The sequence below is a fragment of the Jaculus jaculus genome, chromosome 1 (genome assembly GCF_020740685.1).
Source record: "Jaculus jaculus isolate mJacJac1 chromosome 1, mJacJac1.mat.Y.cur, whole genome shotgun sequence".
Classification (NCBI taxonomy): Eukaryota; Metazoa; Chordata; class Mammalia; order Rodentia; family Dipodidae; genus Jaculus; species Jaculus jaculus.
Window position 1 is genome coordinate 323526437 of NC_059102.1, and position 23968 is coordinate 323550404.

At 40.9% G+C, this 23968-nt stretch overlaps 1 protein-coding gene and 1 pseudogene across 1 annotated transcript in view; one reads left to right on the forward strand and one right to left on the reverse strand.

Annotated features, from left to right (window-relative positions):
* Smyd3 (SET and MYND domain containing 3) overlaps positions 1-23968 on the reverse strand; it is a 619144-nt gene that overhangs the window by 539285 nt on the left and 55891 nt on the right. The window contains exons 3-5 of the mRNA XM_045141721.1: positions 17111-17218; positions 15534-15591; positions 6483-6619 (exon numbers count right to left, since the gene is read on the reverse strand). Of these exons, the coding sequence (XP_044997656.1) occupies positions 6483-6619; positions 15534-15591; positions 17111-17218 (303 nt within the window). The remainder of the gene's footprint in view (positions 1-6482; positions 6620-15533; positions 15592-17110; positions 17219-23968) is intronic.
* On the forward strand, positions 9265-9617 carry LOC123455550 (annotated as a pseudogene).

The following is a 23968-nucleotide window of genomic DNA, read 5'->3' on the forward strand; positions in this document are numbered from 1 at the left end:
AGTAAGCACTTCCCTTAATGTTCATTCTCATAAATTAATGCTATCTCACTTTTGGTGCTGAGAAGTGACAGAGGAGTTCTCAGCTCTAAAATATCTCTATCATGCCTTCCAAGGCTCAGGGTCTATTGCAGAAGAGGTGGTGGAAAGAATATAAGGGCCAAAGGAAGGATAGGACTCCTTACAACATGCTCCTCCAGACACAAAATGGCCTGGATATCCTTGACCTCACAGTGCCTGACACTACCTACATAATAGCATCATAATAGGAGGAAAAGATCATGACATCAAGATAAAAAACAGCCTGATTCAGAGGGGGAGGGAATATGATGGAGAGTGGAGTTTCAAAAGGGAAAGTGGGGGGAGGGAGGGAATTACTAAGGGTTATTGTCTACATTCATGGAAGTTATCAATAAAAAATTAGATTTAAAAAACTCCAAAAAAAAACAATGTTCACATATCCTTTCAGTCAGTCCATGAGACATGAATATAAGGATACGGTACCCAAGCAGAGACTTTTACCACTAAAGAAAAAGCAAAACAATGAGAGAAGGCCCCTGCTGCCTCACACTGGTGCATTGATACATTGAAAATATCACTTCCATCTGAACTACTGACAAGTTATACACTCAGACAAATAGGTAGAAAACAGCAAACACATTCATCCATCAATCCTTTTAAGCAAAGTAACAGTCCTTATATAAGCAGTTATCCTTGACTGGCACAAGTATAAATAAAAGGTTGATAAAGAACTTATTAATTATCCATCCAACAGAAGTTAGAAAGCACCTGGACTTTAACTATGATAAACAGATATCAAACTATCACGGGATATTTACGCATACATGAAGAGAAGTATTAACTAAATGGCAAAAATGAAGAAGTTGATAAATAAATATTATTAAAAATTCACTTGGAGCCGGGCATGGTGGTGCACGCCTTTGATCCCAGCACTCAGGAGGCAGAGGTGGGAGGGTCACTGTGAGCTCAGGCCACCCTGAGACTACATAGTAAATTCCAGGTCAGCCTGGGCTAGAGTGAGACTGTACCTCGAAGAACAAAAAAAAAAAAAAAAAATTCACCTGGGAGGCAGAGGTAGGAGGATTGCCATGAGTTTGAAGCCATCCTGAGACTCCATAGTGAAGTCTAGGTCAGCCTGACCTAGAGTGAAACCCTACCTCAAACATTTTAAAAAAAAAATTCAAGCACTGATTTGCTTTGTTTGTAAAGCCCAAACGTCCTACAAACATCACATCACTTGAAGGATGAAGAACATTTTTGAGAATAAATGTCTCTTGAATCTACTTAGGGACTCAATCTGTTATAATGACGTAACACCTATAAATTGTGGGTGCCTCATCATCTTATAACTGGAATGCAAGATCTGAGCAGAGGCAGGTATCTTGGCTGTTTGCCTGCTTTAGCTAAAACCAGCGGCGAAGTAAAATCCCAGTGACTAAGTGTCCCAGCAGCTGTTCTGAGCAGACTAGAAGTGTCTTTTTCAGCAGTTCATTCCAAACACACAGGTACCTGCAACCCCCCAACTGGAGGACAGCAGTCCCGGTGTGTCTGCTCGCTTTACTAGTAAATATTTAATGGCATATTTTTCCTTAATGGAGCCCAGGCACATCTGATCAGTCACCGGCATCATTTAGTAATGCAGTCGAAGTTATAACACTGCCATCTCACATCAACTTTGTAATTAGATAATCCATCACTTTATTAATTCAAAAAATTGCTTTCTTTATGACTTCATAGCATGCTCTAGTAGTGAGACCCAACTGAGCTCATCAACAAAAAAGCTCTAAAATTTAGTCCTATGTGAACCGGAAACCCTCAAGTGGCAAACGCACACATAGACATGACCTTTCAAAGCAAGAGGTGATGCTCTGCCCACAAACTGAACAGCACACAGCCTCGATGCCAGGCAGACAGCAAAAGCACAAGATGGCTAATGCAGCTCAAGATTAAAAGCTAAACATATCATCAGTTTCTTTTTTTCTTTTGACTGCAGTGCAGTTTGCCAAAAAAAAAAAAAAAAGCCAAGAATACAAGAAACAGTTATTGTCATTTTTTTCCTCCAATTGATTTATACTGCTTACTAAAATTATGAGATTATGGCAGAATATCATATACACTGTTTATCAGCACTCTAAATCTTAAAGTTCAGGCCAGCCAAATGCAATTACATATAATTTTGAACACAATAAGGTAAGTGTTTTTCTTTGGTCTTACTTCTAACTCAAAATATTAAATCATAACTTCTCGTATTATTAATTAGCAACTATTCTTGTTCTACAGACTCAACTGCTTCTCGAGGAAGAAAAGAGAAATCTCCCTCAATAAAAAAGGAAATTTCTCAGACAGAAACAGAATGCAAAATTTAAGTACTATATTACAAACACCTTCTAAGGTCCTCTATCAAAGCTATATAACCAGAGTAGACTACAAAACCAGCTAGAGCTAACAGCATTAAAAATTACATTTTAGAAAGACAAGTTTTAAAGGTTACATATGTGCCCTAAGGAACAAAAATAACACACTGCCAGGAGAACTATTATTTTCTTTGAAGGAAAAAGGGAGGGAACATCTTCTCAAACAGATGTGGGGTTTCTAATCAAAAACCTCTGTGGTAGTTGCACAACACTATAAAACCAAATAGCACTTACAGGCTCTGGAAATGCTAACAAAGGCATATGTTTTATGGTCAGGAAGGTCATTTTTATTCTGTTGCTTCCAATTTCATGTCTATTTCTGAGACATTCTATGCAACTACTCCATTTTCTCTTTTATTGCTCTGAACATATCATGTCTCTAATCAATCTGAAAACATTTTTTTAAGAAAAGAGTTATAAGTCTGAGGGAAAAAGATAAGTATATTTCTTGAATACTGTACAATAATCCCTAAAAATATTTTACTTTTTTTTATTTGAGAACGACAGACAGAGAGAGAAAGAGGCAGATAAGGAGAGAGAGAATGGGCGCACCAGAGCCTCCAGCCACTGTAAACGAACTCTAGATACATGTGACCCCTTGTGCATCTGGCTAATGTGGGTCCTGGGGAACCAAGCCTCAAACCGGAGTACTTACGCTTCACAGGCAAGCGCTTAACTGCTAAGACATCTCTCCAGCCCCCTAAAAAAATATTTTGTAAGTAAAATATAACCTCAAAACTGGTTTAGCTCATTCCAAAGCACTGCCAATAATTATAAGTCAATGGAAATACTACTACTATATGTTCCAGTGGGTTACAATAATTAAAACACGGTAATTATTGAGGTACTATGATTTCTGTGAGTTCTAAGCCAGCCTGACCTTGAGTGAGTTACAGGTCAGGTCAACCTCAGCTAGACAGGCTAGAATAATAAGTGTCTTAAAAAAAAAAAAAGTATTTTAAGGCTGGAAAGATGGCTCAGCAGTTAAGGTGCTTGCTGGCAAAGCCAAGGGACCCAGGTTCGATTTTCCAATACCCACGTAAAGCCAGATGCACAAGATGGTGCATGCATCTGGAGTTCATTTGCAATGGCTTGACGATCTGGTGCACCCATTTTCTCTCTTTCTCTCAAATAAATAAATAAGTAAATAAAATATTTTTTAAAACACTTTATAATTTAACTTCATCCACTTAATATGTAAGCATGAGACACAGTTCATTCAACACTTAGGCTTACATGATCTACACACAATCCCAAAACTACTCAGAAATTATGAAGTTGTTATGAACAAGCTATAGGCTGAAACAAAAACAGCTTAGTAGGGGAAAGACACAATTTTCTGCTTACAAAATTCCATCTCACCCAGACAGGTAATTTTCAACATCTCAAGAAATAACAGCACTGGAAAGAACTGTGAGCAACTATCTGAAACTCTGGTTTATACTCAGTCACAGACTGTGCTTGCAGCTATATGACAACCCAGGGAGACGTAAACGCTGACATTTTCTACTCAGATACCAATAAAGCAGGAAGGTAGGGCAACAGTAGTAGAAATTAATAATATGTGTCAGATCCTTTACTAAGCACCTTATAGTTAATCCTCACTTTCATCTATGAAGGACATATTATTATTCCTGTCCACAGATAAGCAAATACAGAGTGAGAGAATTTCATTTCCTTGCCTGGAGAAAGTGACATAACTGTCAGGCTACTCAAACTCCATTTAAATTTATCCTCTCAGTAACTATAATTTTTCATCTGTTCTTTTTCTCTTTTTGCACGTAGGTGGATGTGGTGTGTAGGCATCTATGTATATATGTTCCTGTGGAGCCCATATGCGTATGCAGATGTACAAGCACATGTAGCAGCATGTGTGTGGAGGCCAGAGGACAATGCTAGATGTCATTCACCTCTTGTTGAGACAGGGTCTCTCAATGACCTGGCTAACTGGCTAGCCAGTGAGCTCCAGGGATCCTCCATATCCACTTCCCCCAGGCTGGGATTACAGACATGCTTCACCATTCCCAGGATTTTTAAAAAATAATTTTATTTATTTATTTGACAGAGAAAGAGGTGGAGAAAGACAGAATGGGCGCACCAGGGCCTCCAACCACTGCAAACGAACTCCAGACACGTGCGGCCCCTTGTGCATCTGGCTAACGTGGGGCCTGGGGAATTGAACCTGGGTCCTTTGGCTTTGCAGGCAAACGCCTTAACCACTAAGCCATCCCTCCAGCCCATTCCCAGCATTTTTAATTGACCAGTTGGGATCAAACTCAGGTCCTCATGCTTGCAAGGTAAGCACTTTACCCACGAAGCTATTACTCCAGCTAACTATACTATACGAACTTTAATGTCTTAGATAAGTGTGAGAAGTTAATGTCTATGACTGGCAAGGGAGGTCGCACAGCAGCCCCCTGGGGTGACAGTTTGCATGTGGATGGAGAAGCAGCCACAAGGAAGGGAGGGCACTCTGTGGTCTGCCTACCTCCTCTCTCTAACTAACCTTATGAAGATAAGACGGGGACAAGGTACTGAGCCATGTAAAATTCTCTGCCCAGTGCTCTCTACCTCCTTCCCGTGTGCTAGAAGTGACATCATCACACACATGCAATGCTTAGAGCTCAAAGGCTCATCCCTGAGATGTGTGCAGGATAGCTATAAGCTTACAACCAGTTTCCTAAAGAAAGGAGGAGGAAGAGTGTTTTGTTTTGTTGTTTTATTTTGTTCAACACAAATTCATGAGTAGGAAAAGATCTACAAGTGACAAGGTATCAGCACAGAGAAGTAAAGGAGCCGCTGGTTAATGCTAGTTTCCTGTGTTACTGAAGTACATGTTATGGCAAAAAAAAAAAAAAAATGATGTATGAGCTGGGTGTGGTGGCTCACGCCTTTAATCCTGGCACTTGGGAGGCAGAGGTAGGAGGATCGCCATGAGTTCAAGGCCACCCTGAGACTACATAGTCAATTCCAGGACAGCCTGGACCAGAGTGAGACCCTACCTCGGAAAAAAAAAAAAAAAATGACATATGAATCCAGTTACCCTCCAAAAATCTCAAAGATGTGTGTGTTTTGCTTTCATATTAAATGCAACCACAAACATATGGGGAGGGAGGTAGCATATTATGAAAAATTTGTACAAAAATATTTCCACTTTACTAGAACAGAATTTCCCCCACACATAACGGAAAGATTTCATTACAAGTTAAACTAGATAAAAATTACTTAACAAACAATGGAAATGAGAGAGCAATTCACATTTTACATTTAGTAACAGGAAATATTTTAAGATATTTTCCTGAATATTAATCACACTTCAACTTGAACCTTTTCCAACAGAAACAATGCCACAAATTTATACAAGAAATGAAGTCATGTGTGTATGCAAGTGTGTGAAGGCCAGAAGTCAACATCAGATGTCTTGCTCAAGCACTATCTACCTTATTTTTTTAAGACATGGGAGTCTCATTGAGCCTAGAGTCACAAATTTGGTGACAAGCTATCCAGGAAGCCCTGGGGATTCTCCTGCCTCTGCCTCGCCAGCACTGTGATTCCAGGCATGGGCCAGCACATGCAACTAAGAAACTAGTTTTTTAAGTCAGAAATGGCAATGCATCCATGTTACTTAAAATTCAGCTACTCAGAATAGCCTCCAATAGATATTTTTTCACTTTAGAAGTAAGCTGTGTACTGAAAGAACCAACAAAAGAACTCAGTGAATGCACCAGTCAAACCAAAAGTTCTCCAGTAAGAAATAATGGAATAACTGTTGTTGTCTTTTGAGGAAAGAATGCAGACATACCCAAGAGGATGATTGAAAGGTGGATAACAAGCTAACAGGCTCACAATAAAAATAGTGATGAGACAGAAAAAGTCACACCGTCTCAGAACATAAAACACATTCTTCCCTGCTCATTTAAGTAGGGGACTTATAAAAAACTTTAAGGATCTTAAATTTCCCACCAAGGTTTTGACATGTTTATTAACAAGCAAGAAAATAAAGGAGGATTCATTCAAAGCACCAGCAAAGAGATCATACTTCACACTTACTTTTGCGAAGGCTTCGAAAACGTCAAAAGACGGTGGCAGTTGAGAAGCATCCTGTATTTCTTCTCTCATGAAATGTTGAAATGTCATTGCGAGTTGCCTGAGGCCCTCTTTCTTATCTTCAGTCAGTTTAGTAATATCTTTTTATTAAAAAAAGAAAATAAATAGTATATCACCAAATGAACCACAGACAATTTTCAAGTATTCAATGTTGACTATTAAAAAAGATATTTCCTGCCACATATTCCATGATGTCATCCTTATATTCTTCTGACAACTACAAATCATGACATCTATTTTATCAGGTAAATTCTGCCAAACTTTATCTATAATCTAAGATCAACCACCTATCAAAAAATAAGAACAAAGCCGGGCATGGTGGTGCACGCCTTTAATCCCAGCACTCGGGAGGCAGAGGTAGGAGGATCGCCGTGAGTTCGAGGCCACCCTGAGACTCCATAGTGAATTCCAGGTCAGCCTGGGCTAGAGTGAGACCCTACATAGAAAAAAAAAAAACAGAGCTGGACATGGTGGTACACACCTTTAGTCCCAGCACTTGGAAGGCAGAGGTAGGAGAATCGCCATGAGTTCAAGGACACCCTGAGACTATATAGTTAATTCCAGGTTAGCCTGGGCCAGAGTGAGACCCTACCTCAAAATACCAAAAAAAATAGGGCTGGAGAGATAGCTTAGTAGTTAAGGCGTTTGCCTGCAAAGCCAAAGAACCCAGGTTCAACTCCCCAGGACCCACATAAGCAAGAGGCACAAGGGGGCACATGTGCCTGGAGTTCTTTTGCAGTGGCTGGAGGCCTTGATGTGCCCATTCTCTCTCTGCCTACTTCTCTCTCTCTCAAATACATAAATGAAAAAATTTAAAAAAAATGTAAAACACCAAAATAAAGAACATGCACATACAGAAACTTTAGTAAAGAGGGCTAGAGAAAAGGCTAGATGTTGCATTTGCCTGCAAACCTAACAATTTCCAGTGCCCGCAGAAAGCCAGATGCACAAAGGGGTGCATGCACTGAAGTTCGTTGGAAGTGGCTAGAGGCCCTGGTATACTCATTCCCTCTCTCTCTCTCTCTCTCTCTTTCTCTCTCTCTCTCTTCGGCTTATTTCTCTGCCATCTCTCCAACCCCTGAACTTAAATGTTTTATGTTTCATTTTATGTCTCCTTATCTTTCTGATGGGACTGTTTATCAGTTAGTCACGACCTGGTTTTAAATTATTTCATGGAAAAGTCAGTTTATTATTATTTTTATTTTCTCGGTTTTTCAAGGTAGGGTCTCGCTCTAGCCCAGGCTGACCAGGAATTCACTATGGAGTCTCAGGGTGGCCGCAAACTCAGAGCGATCCTCCTACCTCTGCCTCCCAAGTGCTGGGATTAAAGGCACGAGTGCTGGGATTAAAGGTGTGCGCCACCACGCCCAGCAGAAAAGTCAGTTTAAATTCACGGCCTTCATTAGGCATTATGTTTTGTACATGTGTTCATGATATTATAGAAGATCTGGTAATGTACAACTATGTTGATTTTTTGTTTTAATGTTTTTTTTAAAAAAAATTATGTATTTTCAAGCAGAGAAACAAACAGTTAAGGCACTTGCCTGCAAAGCCAAAGGAACCAGGTTCGATTCCCTAGTACTCATGTAAAGCTAGATGCACAAGGTAACTCATGTGTCTACAGTTCGTTTGCAGTAGTTAGAGGCCCTGGGGTGCCCATTTTCTCCCTCTCTCTCTCTCTCTCTCTCTCTCTCTCTCTCTCTAATAAATAAAATATTTTTTTAAAGTTTAAGTTAAAATAAATATAATCTGTCATATAATATGCATATCATGATAAAAACATGGATCAACTAAAGAAAGCTTCAGGTTAGTTCCAGTTATTCTCAGTGCTGCTATAACAGGGTTAGCAAAAGACAGTTGTGGGTTGGAGAGATGGCTTAGTGTTTAAGGCACCTACCTGCAGAACCAAAGGACCCAGGTTCAATGACCCAGGACCCACATAAGCCAGAAGCACAAGGTGGTGTATGCATCTGGAATTTGCAACAGCTGGAGCTCTGGTGTGCCCATTCATATTCTCATTCTTTCTTTCGCTCTGTCTCTCTCTCTCTCTCACTTGTTCCCTCCTCCCTCTTTTACTCACTCTCTCAAGTAAATAAATATTTAAAAAAAAAAACAGCTCTGTGCATTTTTGGTTGAAGAGAAAGAAACACACACACAAGTTAAAACTGATGTAAGAATTCTACATATAATGTTACAAGACACAAAATCAGCATGGTAAATCACTAAGACTTTCCCCATACTAATAACAGCCTTACTGGAAGAAAATCAAGAGAGCAATCTCAGACATAATCACTAACCCAGAAATAAGAATAATATTGTTTAAAATGTCCATACTATCCAAAGTGATCCACATGTCCAACGAAATTCCCATCAATTAACATTCTTAAGAATAATTGGCGGGCTGGAGAGATGGCTTAGCGGTTAAGCGCTTGCCTGTGAAGCCTAAGGACCCCGGTTCGAGGCTCGGTTCCCCAGGTCCCACGTTAGCCAGATGCACAAGGGGGCGCACGTGTCTGGAATTCATTTGCAGAGGCTGGAAGCCCTGGCGCGCCCATTCTCTCTCTCTCTCCCTCTGTCTTTCTCTCTGTGTCTGTCGCTCTCAAATAAATAAATAAAATTTAAAAAAAAAAAACTTAAAAAAACTTAAAAAAAAAAGAATAATTGGGACCCAGCCACCTTGGCGACTGCTCTTGGTTGGGGCCCACCCCGCACCTAAGGCAGGGAGATGGTGGCTGCAAAGAAGACAAAAAAGTCCCTGGAGTCCATCAACTCAAGGCTCCAGCTCGTTATGAGGAGTGGAAAGTACGTGCTGGGCCCAAGCAGATGCTGAAGATGATGAGACAGGGCAAAGCGAAACTGGTCATCCTCACCAACAAATGCCCGGCGTTGAGGAAATCTGAGATAGAACACTATGCTATGTTGGCCAAAACTGGTGTCCATCACTATAGTGGCAATCATATTGAATTGGGCACAGCATGCGGGAAATACTATAGAGTATGCACATAGTCTATCATTGATCCAGGTGATTCTGACATTAGAAGCATGCCAGAGCAGACTGGTGAAAAGTCAACTATGTAAAATTTTTCTTTAATAAAACTTGCCAGAGCTTGTTTTAAAAACCAAAAAATAAAAAATTGGAAAAATAATCATGAAATTTATAGGAATACAAAACAGCAGCCCCTACAAGCCAAGGCAATGCTGAGCTTTGAATAAGAACAAAAAAAAAATTTTTAAATAATCACAATTTATTTTCAGAAGATTCTGAAACAGTATAAAAGTAAACAACCATTTGTTTCAAGACTTGTATTTTACATAAGTTAATTTAAATACACATTTGTCTGAGGCACTGAAACATTCACGAACACAGCCTGAATTTCCAGGCTCACTCAACAGGTTCAACCAACTCGGTCAAAAACAAAAAATTTTAAAAATTAAAAAGCTGGGCACATCGCAGTATCTGACTTCAAAACAGGCTGCAGACTACACATAGTAACCAATATAGCACTGGTACTGACTAAAACAGATGTACATACCACTGCAACAGAAAAGAGAAGCCAGAAATTAAGCCATCCATGTATAGCAAAAAGACTTTCCACAAATGCGCTAAAAATATACACTGGGAAAAAGACAGTCTCTCTTCAATGAAGTGTGCCAGGAAAACTTGGTATTCAAATGCAAAAGGATTAACTAGAACTCTATCAGCCTTGAGGTGATCCATGTCTTTAATCCAAAACTGAGGTAGGAGGATCCCCATGAGTTTGAGGCCAGCCTGATGCTAACTTCCAGGTCCGCCTGGGCTAGAGCGAAACACTGCTTCAACAATACCAAGGGACGAGAGGCAAACTAGAACTCTATCTCTCTTTATAATTAAAAACCAATTCTAAGTGAATCAAAGACAAAAATAAAAGACCCAAAACTAAAAAACTATGGAACTGCTAGGAAAGAAAAACGAAAAAGGGGCTTAGTAGTTAAGGCACTTGCCTGTGAAGCCTAAAGACACAGGTTCGATTCTACAGGTCCCACATAAGCCAGATGCACTTGGTGGCACATGCATCTGGAGCTCGTCTGCAGTGGCTAGAGGACCTGGTGTGCCCATTCACACACACACTCTCTCTCTGTCTCAAATAGATAAATAAAAATAAATCAGAAAAAAGAAAAAGGAAAAGATTCAAGACATTGCCCTGGGTACAGACTGCTTTTTGGACATGACCCCAAAGCTAAAGAGAGAAAAACAGGTCTGAAGAGATGGCTTAGCATTTAAGGCACTTTCCTGTGAAGCCTAAGGACCCAAGTTTGACTCTCCAGATCCCACATAAGCCAGATATACAAGGTGATGCAAGCATACAAGGTCACACATGAGCATAAGGTGACACATGCATGTGGAGCTTCAGTACAGTGGCTGGAGGTCCTGGCACACCAACTTTCTCTTGCTCTTACATATAAAAAACACTTATGAGGCCAGGTGTGGTGGCCTACACCTTTAATCCCAGTACTTGGGAGGCAGAGGTAGGAGAATTGCCATGAGTTCGAGACCACCCTGAAACTACATAGTTAATTCCAGGTCAACCTGGGCCAGAGTGAGACCCTACCTTGAAAAACCAAAAAATAAATAAATAAATAACACTCATGAGGGCTGGTAAAATGGCTTAGCAGTTAAGGCGTTTGCCTGCAAAGCCTAAGGACCCCATTTTAATTCCCCAGGACCCACATAAGCCAGATGCACAAGGGGACACATACATCTGGAGTCCATTTGCAGTGGCTAAAGGCCCTGGTGCACCCATTCTATCTTTCTCTCTATCTACTTCTCATTCTCCCTCTCTCTGTCAAATAAATAAAATATTTTTTAAAGCTTTTAAAAAAACACTCATGAGAATGAAAATACTTAGTAGCAGAGGTCAGTAAGTTAAAAAGGAGACATAAAGGGTAGGGAAAGGAAGAGGGGAGGATACTTAATAGGTTGATATTGTATATATGTAATTACAATGATTGTAATGGGGAGGTAATATGATGGAGAATGGAATTTCAAATGGGAAAGTGTGTGGGTGGGGAGGGAGGGAATTACCATTGGATATATTTTATAATCATGGAAAATGTTAATAAAAATTAAAATAAAATAAAATAAAATAAATTGGAAATTAAAAAAAGAAAACACTCATGATATGGAATCAACCTAGGTGTCCATTGGTGAATGAACAGATACAGAAAATACAGTACATAGCAGCCATGTGTGGCCCACACCTATATTGCCAGCACTCAGGGGGCTGAGGTAAGAGGTCGGTTTGTGTCCAGCCTAAACTATATAGTGAGTACCAGGTCAACTTGGGCTAAGGTGAGAACCTACCTCAAAAAAAAGTTAACAAGCTGGGCGTGGTGGCGTACGCCTTTAATCCCAGCACTTGGGAGGCAGAGGTAGAAGGATTGCCATGAGTTCGAGGCCACCCTGGGATAGAGCGAGACCCTACCTCAAAAAACCAAAAAAAAAAAAAAAAGTTAATAAATAAAGGAAATATGATTCAGCCATAAAAATAAGAAACCCAACTATGGATGGAAAACATCATGTTAAGTGAAATACGCCAGACACAGAAAGACAAATGTCATACACTTTTATTCATCTGAAGAAAGGCTGAATTTCACAGGGGACAGAGTAGTGGGCAATAAGTACTAGGAAGGAGATAAAGCAAGGAAAGATAATAGATACCAAAATACAGCTAGATAGAAGAGATTAGTTCTAGTGTTCCAGTGTACATAGCTAACTATAGCTCTAATTAGATAAAGATAGTCAAAAGGTTCCAAATACATAGAAATCACATAATACCCATATATTGATCATTATGCCAGATTCCATAAATATGTATAGATACTATGTGTCAATCAAATTTTTCAAATCAGACCAAAAACAGGTCATTCTAAAGCCACTGTGACCACTTTAAAAGTCTGGTGAGGGTACACTACAAATGGATCTTAAGGCTCAGAGTGCGCTGTATAATTAATAACACTCGAGAGCATTTCACTGAAGGCAGCATGCAGGGCAGGGCTCCTGAGGAGGGCTGATGATAATAGTAAAACTCACTGTGAAGGACGTTAATTACCTAGCAGCAGTACAACAAGGAAAAATGACTAATTAGTTCTCTATTAAAACTTGAAAAGACATATCAAGTTGAACTATAGCCTGACTTTGTTCCCCATGTCAGATCTACGTATTTTCTTTAAATTACTTGTTCAACAGAATAATTAATGCAATGATTTCTTAAATAATAATTTATTACCACGGGCACTTAGAATCCCATCACCATAAATCTGAATATTAGCTTCTTGTTTGCCTCCATCCAGAAACATTCAACTATAAAACTCTATAAATGCTCGCTAGTTTTGTATTGGAACCACTTACAAGCTCAATGAAGGCCGGTGACAATACACAGCAAAATATCCTAACTGCATGCAACACTCACATCTAGAAAGCCTTTAATTTACCCCTAGAGGATGGGCCACCTCCATGGCAGTTCAAGAACAACACTCAATATTGTCACAGAGCCCTAGTCTTCTGTGACTTCAAATTGTCTTAATAGTTAAAGGAACAGTGACATTAAAAGCTCCCAGGAACCTCCTGATTCACAACATCACTCATCACTAACATCAAAAAGAGGGCTGGAGAAGTAGCTTAGCAGTTAAGGCGTTTGTCTACAAAGCCTAAAGACCTGTGTTTGACTCTCCAGATCCCACATAAGCCATATGCGTAAAGGTTAGGCAAACACAAGATTGCACATGCCCACGAGGTGGTGCAAGCATCTGGAGTTCAACTTCAAAGGTTGAGGCCCTGGCACACCAATCTGTCTCTCTCTCTCTCTCTTGCTCTCATTCTTACTCTCTCAAAAAGAATAAAAAATGAAAGGAAAGGAAACCTGGGGGCTGGAGAGATGCTCAATGGTTAAGGCACTTGTCTGCAAAGCCTAACAACTCAGGTTCAATTCCCTAGTACCTAAGTAAAACTAGATGCACAGGGCTGGAGAGACAGCTTAGCAGATAAGGCACTTGGCCTGTGAAGCCTAAGGACTCATGTTCAACTCTCCAAATCCGACATAAGCCAGATGCACAAGGTGGCGCACACATCTGGAGTTCAATTGCAGTGGCTGGAGGTCCTAGTACACTAATTCTCTCACTCTCCCTTATAAAAATAAATAAATTAAAAAATTAAAAAACATATGCACAAAGTGATGAATGCATCTGAAGTTCATGTGCAGTGGCAATAGGCCCTGGTGTTCCCATTCTCTCTTCTCTCTGCTTATAAATAAATAAATAAATAAATAAATCAAAAATAAATTTTCAAAAAAAGGAAACTAAAGATAAAAAGGAGAGAAAAAAGGGGAGGTGGGCTGGAGAGATGGCATAGTGGTTAAGGTGCATGCCTGCAAAGCCTAAGGATGCTGTTTCGATTCTCCCACATAAGCCCACTTAAGCCCCATAAGGTCCCACATTAGCCAGATGCACAAGGGGGCACATGCATCTGGAGTTCGTTTGCAGTGGTTGGAGGGCCTGGCACACCCATCCTCACTTTCTCTCTCTCTCTCTCTCTCTCTCTCTCTCTCTCTCTCTCTGTGTGTGTGTGTGTGTGTCTCTCTCCCCCCCCCGTCTCTAATAAATAAATAAAAATAAATTCTTTCACAAAATAGAAATAGGGCTGGAGAGATGGCTTAGTGGTTAAGCACTTGCCTGTGAAGCCTAAGGACACTGGTTCGAGGCTCGATTCCCCAGGACCCACGTTAGCCAGATACAAAAGGGGGCGCATGCGTCTGGAGTTCACTTGCAGTGGCTGGAGGCCCTGGTGCACCCATTCTCTCTCTCTCTCTCTCTCTCTCTCTCTCTCTGCCTCTTTCTCTGTCTGTCACTCTCAAATAAATAAACAAAAATATCTTTTTTAGCCGAGCGTGGTGGCACACGCCTTTAATCCCAGCACTCGGGAGGCAGAGGTAGGAGGATCACCATGAGTTCAAGGCTACCCTGAGATGACAGAGTGAATTCCAGGTCAGCCTGGACTACTGTGAGACCCCACCTCGAAAAAAAAAAAAAATCTTTTTTAAAAATAGAAATAAGCTGGGTATGCTGGTGCACGCCTTTAATCCCAGCACTCCAGAGGCAGAGATAAGAGGATTGCCATGAATTCGAGGCCACCCTGAGACTACATAGTAAATTCCAGGTCAGACTGAGGCAGAGTGAGACACTACCTCAAAAAAACAAAATACATAAATAAATAAATATTAAAAAGGGGGAGGGGGATGGAGAGACAGCTTTGGTTTGAGGCTCATTTCCCCAGGACCCACATAAGCCAGCTGCACAAGGTGACACATGCATCTGGAGTTTGTACTGGTTGGAGGCCCTGGCGCACCCATTCTGTCTCTCTGTCTCTCTCTCTCTCTCTCTCTCTCTCTCTCTCTCCATCTGTTACTCTCAAATAAATAAATAAATATAAACAAAAAATATTTTTTAAAAAGGGGGGGAGGAATGGGGGCTGCAGATGGCTCAGTGGTTGAGGCACTTGCCTGCAAAGCCTAAGGACCCAGGTTCAATTCCCCAGTACCCACATAAGCCAGATGCACAAAGTGGTGCACGCATCTGAAGTTTGTTTGCATGGCTAGAGGACCTGGCATGCCCATACACTCTTTCTCTCTCTCACTCTCGCTCTCTCTGTTTACAAATAAATAAAATATTCTTCTTAAAAAGGGGGCAGGAACAGGGCATAATGGCACACGCCTTTAATCCCAGCACTCGGGAGGAAGAGATAGGAGGATTGCCATGAGTTCAAGGCCACCCTGAGACTCCATAGTGAATTCCAGGTCAGCCTGGGCTAGAGTAATACCCTACCTCGAAAAACAAAGGGGGGGGGCAGGAAAATAGAAGAAAAGTTGAATTAGCTACAGGAATGGCTAAGAAGGAACTGATGGAGGTTGTTTTGCTGTACTCACAAGGCGTGGGGGGCAGAAGATAAGGATGATTACTTACTTGACTCCAGGTCATAAAATGTGTAGAGCCTCTCTGACTCTGAGGGTTTCTCTTCCATCTGTAAAGATAAAGAGAAAGACATTTTTTAAAAATGTGATATGTTCTTATAGATAAATGAATGTATTTGAGTATACTTAGATAATTCAATGAAACTTTTAAAAGCTAATTTTGTGTTTCATTTCTTTTCTTTTCTTTTCTTTTCTTTTTTATTTCGAGGTAGGATCTCACTGTGGCCCAGGCTGACCTAGAATTCACTAAGGAGTCTCAGGGTGGCCTTGAACTCATGGCAATCCTCCTACCTCTGCCTCCCGAGTGCTGGGATTAAAGGCGTGCGCCACCACGCCCGGCATGTATCATTTCTTTTCACCACTGCTTTATTAGAGTTGAATTCCTTAATCAGTAGCAACTTGAAACCCTAACAGTACTGGGAGATGGCTCGGTGGGTCAAGCGCTTGCTGCACAAGCATGAGGCCCCGACTTCAGAGCCCCGGTACCCCTGCACAAAGCCAGGGCTCTGCAGGCATCTGTCCTCCCAGCCATGCCTATGAGCAAGAAAGAAGGCAGAGATAGGAGGAGAAGTCACTGGAAGCTCGGGGGCCAGCCAGCCTGGTGAAGCAACAAAGTGAGAACCTGCTGCAAAGGACGATCCCTTAAAGTTGTTCTCTGAACCCCACATGCATGCCATGCACACACATGCCCACACTCACACTCATGAACACAAACATGCATTTCCACACACTTATTCTTTGAGAGAGAAAGAGGCAGACAGAGAGAGTATGGGAATGCAGGGCTTCCTGCCACTGCAAATGAACTCCAGATGCATGCACCATTTAGTGCATCTGGCTTTACGTGTGAGTTCTAGGGACTCAAATCCAAGCCATCAGTCTTTGCAAGCAAACACCTTCAAGTGCTAACCCAGCTCTCCAGCCCTTAAATTTAATCTTTAAAAATAACCTCAGGGCTGGAGTGATGGCTTAATGGTTAAGGTGTTTGCCTTCAAAGCCAAAGGTTCTCGGCTCGATTCCCCAGGTCTCACGTAAGCCAGATGCACAAGGGGGTGCATGCATCTGGAGTTCATTTGCAGTGGCAGGAGGCCCTGGCGCGCCCATTCTCTCTTTCTCTGCCTCTTTCTCTCTCTCTCTTGCTCTCAAATAAATAATAAAGTTAAAAAAAATAACTTCAGCAAATCCTAGCACTATAAAAAGATGTTAACTTCATATTATCATCCAAATACACACTTGCAGAGACAACTAAAAAGACAAATACATACTACGTAGGAGAAAGTTATAATGAAAATATAACAGGTGCTAATTAGTAATACAGCTGGAGAACCTCAAGCCTCTACTCCACAAGGGGACCACAATTCCTTCATGAAGACGAGCTGCACATTTCTTCCCCAGCACCAGTGCAATCACTAGTAGGAATGTATGTTTCTTACTTCAAGACACTACCTGGGAAAATCCACCTTCTACCTTAACATGAGATCAGTTTCAGCCGTGAATATTCATCATACACGCAGTAACAAGTGCTTTTGTTAAATGAGACTCCACATGTGTTTCTTTAAATTGTGTACTCACAAGTTTGAAGATAACTCTGCCAAGAAGTCTCACGGAGTCAGGAGGATACCTGGGTTTGCAGCTCTTAAGACATTTGCATTCTCGCTTGTGGTCCTGCCAAGCTTTCTTCTGTTGAGTCAAAGGCAGAGAAGGCCATCAGAAACAAAAACTGTAACTTTCATTCATACTGGTTTTAAACACTCAGAATCATTAACCTTAATTTAATTTCAGTAACAAAAGAACAGCTGCAAAATAGGAAAGGAAAGTAGTGTTCTAATGCTGCAAATTATACAGAATTTAGTCTTCATCAAGAGTATGCTTACCAGGCACCGGCCTTAGCACTGAAGCTTCCCCCAGTCCTTTAATCTGCCCTCTGCTCATTGCTGGGGTGAGAAATGTCAAACTTAACGTTTAATAATGGGTAAGACAGTCTTTTTAAAAAATAAAAAAATGTCACTTCAGGGCTGGAGGGATGCCTTAGCAGTTAAGGTGTTTGCCTGCAAAGCCAAAGGACCCCGGTTCGATTCCCCAGGACCTACGTTAGCAGATGCACAAAGGGGCACATGCATCTGGAGTTCGTTTGCAGTGGCTAGAGGCCCTGGTGCTCCCATTCTCAATCTCTCTCTCTCTCTCTCTCCCTCCCTTCTTTCTCTGTCAAATAAATAAGTAAAATATTTCAAAAAATGTCACTTCAGGCCGGGCATGGTGGCGCATGCCTTTAATCCCAGCAGTCAGGAGGCAGAGGTAGGAGGAGAGCCATAAGTTTGAGGTCACCCTGAGACTACATAGTCAAGTCCAGGTAAGCCTGAGCTAGAGTGAAACCCTACCTCCAAATACCAAAACAAAAAATGCCACTTCAAGTTAGAAAATCAAACACATGGCAAAGGAAAACCAAAACAGAGCCTTCCTGAGTACCCCTGTTGCTATAAAGAGAACAGAAGTAAGAGAAGGGAACAAACACCAACGTATTAAAGCCTTTGGCCTTTCAAAGGCAATATGGAAAGAACTAAAATCACAAATGTCCAATTTGCACGAGACTGTCTGAGTCATTTATATGCTTGCTTCATTACTAGCTGAGAGCGTGTTCATTCAGTGAAGTATTGGTTTGGAAGATACATGATCTGGTCAACTAACGAATGACCCCAGCCAGGTGTAGGTAGGGTTGGAGACACCGGTGAGCTAGTCCCCAGTGCAGGCATGATGACTGGACCAAATGGAAGGACGCTATCCCTAATGAGAAGGAAAGAGCCAGACTGAATGCCCCATATGTTCTCTTCAGACAACTGGAATTTACATGCTAAAATAGCTGATAGCCCACTCATTTATTTCATAAATTCATTTCATACATTATAAATGTGCTTCTGAAATTCTTGGGCCTGGAATATCCTTGCGGGAGAATCTCTCAATTTCGTTGGTAACACAAACATGCAGCAACCCCAAAATTTCAAAGGAACTGTGCCTTTTGCTAGGTAATTTTTTGCTACCAAAGACTTCCTGTGCCAAGTTAATGGGTAACAGCTTGGACTATTTATAATCTAGGTTTGAAGACATTGCTTACAACAGGCACATCACTTCTTCCATCAACTTGGCTCACGGTTGCTCATTTTTACCATGGTCACCCCTCCTCATATGCTCTTGTCATCTTTCCTTCCAATATGTATACTTCACTCAATCTAAACAGGACTGCGCTGGATCACGTAAAGCACAAGTGGGAAGGGACCCAGTGGAGTGGGTAAGAAGAAAAACAGACAGTGGTGGGAGGTGGTTATAATCATGGCATACTGTCTATATGTATGGAACTTGTCAATTAAAAGTTTTAAAAAATAGCCAGGACTGGTGGAGCACATCTTTAATCCTAGCACTTGGGAGGCAGAGGTAGGAGGATCACTGTGAGTTTGAGGACACCCTGAGACTACGTACTGAATTCCAGGTCAGCCTGGGCTAGAGTGAGACTCTACCTTGAAAAGTGAGGGGGGAAAAAGTTTAAAAAATAATAAAATGAAGAAAATAAAAAGGAGCATGAGAGGGGCTGGGGTATAGCTCAGTGATAGAGTAATTGCCTTGCATGCATGAAGTCCTGAATTCAGTCCCTAGTACCACAAAAACAAGAGAAGGGAGAGAAGGAGGAGGGAAGGGAAGGAGGGAGCTGGGCATGATGGTACATAGCTATAACCCCAGAACCTTGGAGGCTGAGAAAGAAGAATCAGGAATGCAAAGCCAAGCTACACTACACAATGAGTTCAAGTTCACCCTGAGCTACATTAGACTCTGCCTTGACAACAACAACAAAAACATAGAGTTAAGTTTGTAAAAGTATAAACACAGGGCTGGGGAGATGGCTCCGTGATGAAAGGGACTTCTAAATTGCATTTATTTGTTATTTAACAAGCAAGACAAAAAAGAAGACATAATGACACGGAATTCTCATCTGACACAAAAGGAAGCTTTACTAAGTAGTGAATCACAGAAGGAATGCATTCAAAAAATACTAATCACCATACTGGATAAGGTATTTGACAATACTTAAAATAGTTTACAATTTATAATAGCCTTTCATTTAGCTACATCTAATGTCAATACTTACCTTAAGACATTATATCAGAATATAACTCAGTGAGGAATAAAGTTTCCTTCAAAAAAGTAGTATTGGCCAGGTATGAAGGCACACACCTTTATCTCAGCACTTGGGAGGCAGAGGCAGGAGGATCACCATGAGTTCGAAGCCACCCTGAGACTACATAGTGAAATCCAGGTCAGCCTGGGCTAGAGTGAGACCCTACCTCAGGGAAAAAAAACAAAACAAAACTAGTATTGAACTAGCAATTATCAATTAAAAATATGTGTAAATATTTTAAAATCGCATGGTTTCACTGTCAAATAAGCTTGAAAAGCACATCATATATACCCTGCTTAACAAAATGTGTTGAATTTACTAAAAGTTCTAAGAGCTATGCATTAAAGAAGCCTATGGCTTGCAAGATGGCTCAGTGGTTAAAGACACTTATTTGCAAAGTCTGATGCCCTGGGTTCAATTCCCCAGCACCCATGTAAAGCCAAACACACAGAATGGAGCATACATCTGGAGCTCATTTGCAGTGGCAAGAGGCCCTGGCATGCCCATTCTTTCTTTGCTCCCAAATATAAATAACAATATTTTTATAAAAGACTTTGGGGGGCCTGGAGAAATGGCTTAGAGGTTAAGGCATTTGCTTGCAAAGCCAAAGGACCTCGGTTCAATTCCCCAGGACCCATGTAAGCCAGATGCACAAGGTGGCGCATGTGTCTGGAGTTCGTTTGCAGTGGCTAGAGGCCCTGGCACACCCATTCTCTCCCTCCCTCCCTCTCTCTCTTTCTAATAAATAAATACATTTTAAAACTAAAAACAAAAAAAGACTTTTTGGGACTGCAAAGATGGCTCAGTGGTTAAAGGGACTTGATTGCAAAGCCTAAAAACCCAAGATTTCAGTCCCCAGTACCCATGTAAAGCCAAATGCAGAAAACAGAATATGTATCTGGAATTCTTTTGCAATAGCAAAGGATCCTGGAATACCCATTCATTCTCATTGATTCTAATTCTCTCTCTCTCTCTCTCTCTCTCTCTTTCTCTCTCTCTCTCTCTCTCTCTTGCTCTCTCGCCCTCTCGCTCACTTGCTCTCTCTTTCTCTTCCTGCTTGCAAACAATAAATAAATAGTATAAAATAACTTATTGTCCTATGATTTCAATTGTTGTACTTTGGAAAGTAGGTTGGTATACACTGACTCAGATACACTAAGGTACTTATTTCATCTAGTTGTTGAGAGTCAGTTAAACAAACAAATCCATGGTCCTTGATACTGGCAATAGCCCAAGTACTGGCATCTTTCAACACTGAACTAAAATCGAAAGGAGAGGACTGGAGAGATGGCTTAGTGGTTAAAGTGTTTGCCTGTGAAGCATAAGGGCCCAGGTTCAATTCCTTGGTACCCACCTAAGCCAGATGCACAAGGTGACACATGCATCTGAAGTTTGTTTGCAGTGGCTAGAGGCCCTGGTACGCCCATTCTCTCTCTCTCTCTCTCTCATAAATAAATATAAAAATAAAAATTGAAAGGAGAAGAACCATAAGTAAGCTCAAAGAATAATTTGGTTGTAAAAGTCAGGATACTAGAGAGAAGGTCTCAAGGGACAAACTGTGCAGGCAGGAATGAACCACACAACGCCAGTAAGCCAGTGAGAACACACCCTGAGATCCAGTCAGATGCTTGAGCAAGTGTCCTACTGAACAAAGATGACAGTCAACAAAATGTGGCAGGTGGCACTTGGGATGAGACATCTAAGACCAGATTTTCATCAGTGCCTTTGTCAGCTCTAAGAGGCCATCCACAGCCCACTTTTTATTGTTTATTGTGAACTTTAATATATGAAAATGCTGCAAATTAGTTGCATTCCCAACAGGTTATCCTTTTTTATTCCCTACTCCCTTCCCCATTCTGCTGAGAACCCTCCTGTCTATCAGGGATTACAGTGGGGTTATGAATGCATCAATATATTCTCGTAGGGATTGACAATATGCCTTCCCAGTCTGGGGCTCTTACGTTCCTCCTCCCCCTCTTCTGCAACATTCCCTGTGCCTTGGAGGGCAGCTTAAAGGTCTTCGTTCATGTTGAGGCCTCAGCGGTCTATTTTCTATGTTGATGAGTTTGAGTATCCTCAGTGTCTACAGCCATTCCCTCTGGAGAAGGTTCTCAGCTAGTAATGAGAGCAGCACTCATATCTAGTTTGCCATTTCCTCTGTAATGTTTCCTGGCGCTGGCCAGTATAATACAGGTGACTCAGCCTGTTCACACGCACTCAGCTTTCTCTTTTTCTCATTTTGATGGCTCTTGCACAACCTCTTTTTAAAACTTCTATATGTGAGCACTCAACCACCTGGAAACTTACAAGGGAAAAATAACTACAAAATGTACATCAGAAAATGAATCAACCAATTAGTAGACATTATTTACAATTTACAATTAAGCTTCCAAAAATGACTTTAGGTCTTTAACATAATTAATGTTAACTCTTATTTCTCAAAAACAGATAATAAACAAACATTTTCTCTAGTTTCTCTGGAACACTCCCTAAAAACAGTAAGTAGACACTTATATACCCATGAGTTCATTCTCTTCATCCAAACACCAAATTAGGCCACTTAGTTATAAATATAGAAAGTGATTATACCATTTGCAAATTACCTACTTTAGAGTACAAATTTAATATTCATCCCTTTTTTTTTTTTTGAGGCAAACCCAACAGATTGGCCTTTTTTTTAATGAGACAAAGCAAGAGTAAAGGGAGAATTGGTATGCCAGGGACTCCAGCCACTGTAATCGAACTCCAGACACATGTGCCACCTTGTGCACATGTGAGACTTTGCACATGCGTGACCTTGTGCATCTGGTTTTCATGGGAACTAGGGAGTCAAACATGGGGCCTTAGGCTTCACAGGCAAGTGCCTTAACCTTAACCACTAAGCCATCTCTCCAGCCCAACCTACCCATTTCTAACCATGATATTATTAGCTTCTTACCATAGGCTTACAAATATAAGAATACCAATACATCTCTTAAGCAGCTCCATTTACAGAACTAAGAAACAACCTAACCATCAGAAACACTAGGCACTATCTTCTTTCTATAAACTTTGGCCTGAATCTAGACCTTAGTGGAACATTCATCTTAAATATCTACCAATTTCTCAAATAATAACCTCTATTCTTATTTTCTTTGTTCATTGCCAGCCAAGGACATCGTTTACATTTTTCCCATAAGATTGGCTTATGATATTTTCTGTTCTCACAGAGGAAAATGAACAATGAAATACAATGAGCACTAACTGGCATGGAAGACAAGGAAATCCAGATACTGCCTTAAGAAGCAAAGACAATAACAGACAATAGCTTTGCTCAAAAGAGAAAAAGAAAAGAAAGGTAAAAGGGAAAAGAAGAAAAGGAAAAAGTATGATACAATTCCACATGCCAGGGCATCCATGACCCAAGAACAACTTCAAAAACTATACATTTGGGCTGGAGAGATGGCTTAGCGGTTAAGCGCTTGCCTGTGAAACCTAAGGACCCCGGTTCAAGGCTTGGTTCCCCAGGTCCCATGTTAGCCAGATGCACAAGGGGGCGCACGCGTCTGGAGTTCGTTTGCAGAGGCTGGAAGCCCTGGCGCGCCCATTCTCTCTCTCTCCCTCTATCTGTCTTTCTCTCTGTGTCTGTCGCTCTCAAATGAATAAATAAAAAATGAACAAAAAAAATTTAAAAAAAAAACTATACATTTACACAACATTAGCAGCAGTTATAAGAGTCAGAAATAAAAACCAATTACAACAGGACTTCCCAATGAGGTTAATACTAATATTGAAGGTTGTTTTAGAAATTAATGCGGGTATTTTTGTCGCAAGGCCTGAAATACATGATAGGCACTTAATGAGCAGAAAATGAGATCACAGACATCCTGCAGAGAGTGGTTCCATACAATAAAAACTGCTTTCAAATCCAATGCAAGTTTTACATGTCCTGCTAGCTATGCTACGTATGTAAAAATTTGTTTATAATTGCCTGAGCCTTTGGCTTATTTTTACACATCATAAATGGCACCTCCTTTTTGAAAAACAAGAGGTTTTAGGGATTCTACTAAAGTGTTTCAATATTGATAGAGTCCTATCATTGAAGGAAACAGCAGCTGTCATGACTGATATTACCAACCCAACACATCTTCTAATGTGCATCTGCCTCTCTTCTCACAGCGCCTGTGGCCGTGTGTGAGCATATAAATATGTCCTCCAGTCTAGTCACGTCTGAGCATGTCCATAGCAAAACAAGTCTCATTTTGTTACAGTCTTAATGTTCTTTC